The 6,000-nt window shown below is 41.7% G+C and overlaps 1 protein-coding gene across 1 annotated transcript; it reads right to left on the minus strand.

Moving 5' to 3' along the window:
* Positions 1–3,516: 3,516 nt before the first annotated feature.
* On the minus strand, positions 3,517–4,191 carry LOC120067638 (uncharacterized). The gene has a single exon (XM_039019180.2). The coding sequence runs from the start codon at positions 4,189–4,191 to the stop codon at positions 3,517–3,519; it is 675 nt and encodes a 224-aa protein (XP_038875108.2).
* Positions 4,192–6,000: the final 1,809 nt, after the last annotated feature.

The raw sequence follows: 6,000 nt of genomic DNA on the forward strand, positions 1-6,000 counted from the left end.
TGAATCCCGAAGGAGACACAATATCGGGTGAATCCCGAAGGAGACACAAACTGATGAATCCCGAAGGAAACACAAACTGCTGAATCCCGAAGGAAACACAAACCTAGTGGGCATTCTAATTAATCAGTAAAGACACTATCATCATCAAAACTATCACAACATGATTCTATGACATATATATACATCTCAACATCCTCAGATCAAATATAACCTCATAGAATCAAATATCACCTCAAGTTAGCATTCAAGTATCTACGTGCATAAATAAATCTTTCAGATCTCATACAAGAACATACATCGGTTATACTATACTATCAGTCTATCATGCTGTCATTCTGCCATAACATTCATCTATCATGCTAGCATACATCCAGTGTCTGGCCCATGGGCAGTTCCAGTAGTAAGATTACTTACCTTAAATTTGGTCACAATTTAATCCAAGTAATTAACCCTCTTACAACTCTTGGAAGGCTTTGAATCCACCCTATAACATACATTACAAATATTAATTTAGCACCCTGGTCCAAAAATAACAAATCCAAAGTTCTAAACTCATCTTTGGGGTCTAAATCTAATTAACCAAATTATTTAAAGATCTTCAATTTAAATTTACGTAAATCGAAAATCCGCAGACAATCTCAGACAGCCAACGAAACCAGCAACTCCAAGTAAGACCCTGACATAAGAACACAACCAAGTTTTAAAATTAAAACCAAGGCCTAATCATACATACTTCAGGTACTGCCAAAAATCTGGGTAAACTCACCCAAGGTGTGATATAAGGCACACCAAATCTGCTAAAGTAATTCTAACTTCACCTAATAGCACCTTAATACCTTCAAGAACATGAATCCAAAGTTGACACATAAAGGCCTCAATCGATTGTTCCAAAAGTAAATGGGCAGTCAAGAATCAATTGAAACAACCAAACAATAGAAATCTTACCCAAGTTGATAAATCTGATGACGGCACAAGCAACGACGGCGGCGATAGGAGGAACTCGATGCAGATCTGATCGATTAAAGGAGAGGAGTGGCGCTGGCAGCGACGGCTCCGGTGCAGACACGTCTGGAGTGACGTGTTTGGAGTGTTGCCGGGGTGAATAAAAAATAAGAAACTATGAGCCTCTGAAAACAACTCATCTTTAATATCACTAATTACTGGCACACACAAATGTCCCTAATAAAGGAGGCCACCTTCTGCTGATACTGAGAATTCGCCATCCTGGCCTGACTCTACCCTATGAACTCTCTCCTCCAGATAAGGGTCACCTTGCTGCACATCAATAATCTTCTGCCTTAGACTCGGTCGCACTGACAACTGTGCTAACTGTGTCGTGACCTTTCCCACTGCCACTGCAATCTCTGCCCTCTCTAGCTCCCTGCACAAATGAGTCTGTCTAGTAATGAGGGCTGCTGAATGAGCCACCTTTCTGCTTAGAGCATCTGCCACTACATCTTCCTTTCCTAGGTGGTACAAAATTTCACAGTCATAATCCTTCACCAGCTCCAACCACCTTCTTTGCCTCATGTTCAACTCTTTCTGAGTGAAAAAGTACTTTAAACTCTTGTGGTCGGTGAAGATCTATATCTTCTCTCCATATAAGTAATGCCTCCAGATCTTGAGAGCAAAAACTACTACTGTTAATTCCAAGTCGTGAGTGGGATAATTCTGTTCATGCTTCTTTAACTGACATGAAGCATAAGCAATACTCTTCTCTGCTACATCAATACGCATCCTAACCTCTTCTTGGACACGTCACTGTAAATGACAAAACCACCTGATCCATCTGGTACTATAAGGACTGGGGCTGAAACCAACCTTTGCTTGAGGTCTTAGAAACTGTTTTCATAAGCCTCATTCCAAACAAAAGCCGCTCCCTTCCGGGTCAACTGGGTCAATGGGGCAACTATACGAGAGAAGTTCTTTACAAATCGTCTATAGGAGCCTACTAACCCCAGGAAACTACGCCCTTCACTAACTGTGGTTGGACGGGCTCAACTCGTAACTGCCTTAATCTTTGCAGGATTCACGAGACACCTTCCTTCGATACTACATGCCCTAGAAAGGACACCTGCCTCAACCAAAATTCACATTTAGAAAACTTAACATACAGTTGATTGGCCCTCAACGTCTCCAAATCTTTCCACAAATGCTCCTCATGTTCGGCCTTTATCTTAGAATAGACCAAGATGTCATCAATAAAAAAAATCACAAAGGTGTCGAGGAATTCCTTGAACACTCTATTCATCAAATCCATGGTCACTGCTGGTGCATTCGTTAGACCGAATGACATCACTATGAACTCATAATGCCCATACCTCGAACGAAAAGCTGTCTTGGGTAGTCACTGTCTTTTATTCTCAACTGATGGTATCCTGACCGGAGATCAATCTTTGAGAATACTGTAGCTCCTTGCAACTGGTCGAATAAATCATCAATCCTGGGGAGGGGATACTTGTTATTGACGGTCACCTTGTTTAGCTCTCTGTAATCAATGTACAGACATAACGATCTATCCTTCTTTTTCACAAACAAAACAGGTGCACCCCATGGTGACACACTAGGGATATGAAACCCTTGTCCAACAACTCCTGCAATGGGACCTTTAGTTCCTTCAACTTTGCCGGGGTCATCCTATATGGAGCCTTCGAAATAGGGGTTGTTCCTGGCTCCAACTCAATAACAAAATCTATCTCCCGCTGCAGGGGCAGTCTGGGAAGATCCTCTGGAAAAACGTCTGGAAAGTCCCTCACTACTGGCTTTGAAGTCAATGTGACTTTAGTCTCTCTAGTGTCCACCATACTGGCCATAAAGCCTCAGGCTCCTTGGTCAAACAATCTACTGGCCTTCAATGTTGAAATCACTTTGGATAGGACTACAGTCCCAACCCCTTTAAACTTAAAACTGGCTCCTGTAGAAGGGTTAAAGATGACCTCCTTATGGGAGCACTCTATGCTGGCATGGCAGCTAACCAATCCATGCCCAATCTCACATCAAAATCACGCATATCTAAAATTATCAAGGTTACATCTAATGCACGATTTGCTACCTCTACTTGACATGATTTTATCTTTTCTGTAGCTAATATGATCTCTCTTGATGGAGTGGAAATGGACAATGCAAAGGGCAAAGGTTCTGAGTTTAACATAGCATGCCTTACAAATACAACAGATATAAACGAATGCGAAGAGCCAGAGTCAAACAAAACTAAAGCATGGTGCCCCAAAATGGGAAGCGTACCTGTCACCACTGTGCTTGACTTCTCGGCTTCACGCCGAGTGGTAGAAAACACCTTACCTTGCTGCTGTTGACGACTCAGGCCTTCCTGAAACGAGCTTACGGACTGGCCCCTGTGTTCAGGTGCGTTCCTCCTTGGGCATCTCTCTAACATATGCCTCGTCTGGCCACATCGAAAACAGACCCCAGAGCTGGCTAGGCAACTCCCCAGTGTCGCTTACCACAAGTAGTACATATCGGCCTATCCTCCCTGCCAGTCACAACTTGGGAGCTCTGCTATCCCCACTGATGTGGAGTATTCACTGTGTTTTGGTTCCTCTGTTGATGCTTAGGAGTCGTGGGCTCAGCCTTCCTTTTATGATTTGCGGAGGTCCCAATCCTGAGCGACCTCCTATATTCCTCTCCCACCTGGGAGTCAGCATCAATCCTTACGGAAGCCCGCAATGCCGCAGCATACGTCTTGAGGTCCAAGGCATGTACCATACCTCGCAATCCACTCCTCAGACCCTGGATGAATCTCTCTGTCCTCGATACCTCAGTGGTTACTAGTTCAGGAGAAAAGTGGGACAGCTTATCAAATTCCTGCTCATACTTTTCCACCGACATAACTCCCTGCCTCAAGTTCAAGAATTCTGCCTGCTTGTTATATCGGGTGTTGGCCGAAAAGTACTTCTCATAAAAGCGCTTCTTGAACTGCTCCCAGGTTGCAATTTCACTAGTATCAATCATTTTCTCTATTGAACGCCACCAGATTTTTGCATTACCAGTCAACATGAAAACTGCGCATTGAAGCTTGTGCTCCTCTGAGCACCTCATAAAACGAAAAATCGTCTCGATAGATGACAACCACATTTCTGCTTTAGTGTGGTCCCCCAATAACCCATCAAAAGAGCGGGGGTCAAACTTCCTGAAATCCCTCAGATGCTTAGCCTCAAGAGATAGGCCCTGCATGTCTCTGTTCTGCGGCCGGGTCTACTGTAACTGCTCGGGTGGCACTGGTTCCTCTTGAGCCTGGGTTTAGGCAGTCTGTCCTGCCATCGTGCTACAGATCAACTCCTGCAGTTTTCCCATTAGGGAGGATGCAACAGCTTCACTGATTCTGGCTTCCATTGCCTTCTCATCGACTTAGGTCATAGGCGGATTTGGAGCTATCAAGACAGTCTAGCTACTCTCAGCTCCCTCTTCTTGCACTCCTTCTCTAACGGTCTTTCTTGTTCTAGGTTTATGTGCCATATCCTGTCATGAACTCATAAATTAACTATCTATCTCTGGGTTTTTCTCAGAAATCATGCTATTAAAACACTACATCACTATTCTCATATATGCATTGAAACTTTCATTAGTATGACATACTTGGCGATGACGAGGGATCCGTTACTGGGCCACAGGGACTATCTAAACTTATATAGTAAGTCAGTCTACAGAACCCAAAACATGAGCTCTGATACCAACTGTAACGACCCTACCCCTTAGGACTTAAGTTAGATCGTTATTAAATACATGCATGCATGGAACTTAAAACGACACACTTTTATGGTGAAATAAATGCTAAATAAATAAGGTAAGTTCAAAAGACTTTCATTAAATTCAAATATTAAAAGCAACAATAGGGTACCCATAAATCATAAATAATAATAAATAAGTCTGAAAACAATTCTTAATAGTAAGTTTCAAACATCAAAACTGAAAGTTAAGAAAAACATGAAAAGAAATCTAAATCTCAAGAGCGGAAGCATAAAACTAGTCTTAGTGTCTCAATCATGAATTCCGCTTGTCCATCACTGGTGCATTTCTACCTTTACCTGAAATAACAACATGAGAAAGAATGAGTATAAAATACTCAATAAGTAACCCCACTACTGGGGTCAGGTTAGGAATCTATGTCCTCTAGATGCTTACCTCTAGTGAAACATATAAACTGTCCTAGTTCTCATGAGACACATACATACATGAAAAACTGATTTCTATCCTACTGTAGCTAAATATGGCCACTACCTCTGGTGAATCCTGAAGAAAACACAATAACTGGTGAATCCCGAAGGAGACACAATATCTGGTGAATCCCGAAGGAGACACAAACTGGTGAATCTCAAAGGAAACACAAACTGCTGAATCCCGAAGGAAACATAACCTAGTGGGCATTCTAACTAATCAGTAAAGACACTATCATCATCAAAACTATCACGACATGGTTCTATGACATACATATACATCTCAACATCCTCAGATCAAATATAACCTCATGGAATCAAATATCACCTCAAGCTAGCATTCAAGTATCTACGTTCAAAAATAAATCTTTCAGATCTCATACAAGAACGGTTATACTATACTATCAGTCTATCATGTTGTCATTCTGTCATGCTAGCATACATCCAGTGCCTGGCCCATGGGCAAAACTAGTAGTAAGATTACTTACCTTAAATTTGATCACAATTTAATCCAAGTAATTAATCCTCTTACAACTCTTGGAAGGCTTTGAATCCACCCTATAACATGCATTACAAATATTAAATTAGTATCCTTGGTCCAAAAATAACAAATCCAAAGTTCTAAACTCATCTTTGGGGTCTAAATCCAATCAACCAAATTATTTAAAGATCTTCAATTTAACTTTACCTAAATCGAAAATCCGCAGACAATCTCAGACAGCCAACGAAACTAGCAACTCCAAGTAAGACCCTGACATAAGAATGCAACCAAGTTTCAAAATTAAAACCAAGGCCTAATCACACATACTCCAAGTATTGCCAAAAATCC

This window comes from Benincasa hispida, chromosome 12 (genome assembly GCF_027475165.1).
Source record: "Benincasa hispida cultivar pf3 chromosome 12, pf3_genome.v1.1, whole genome shotgun sequence".
In the NCBI taxonomy this organism is placed as follows: domain Eukaryota; kingdom Viridiplantae; phylum Streptophyta; class Magnoliopsida; order Cucurbitales; family Cucurbitaceae; genus Benincasa; species Benincasa hispida.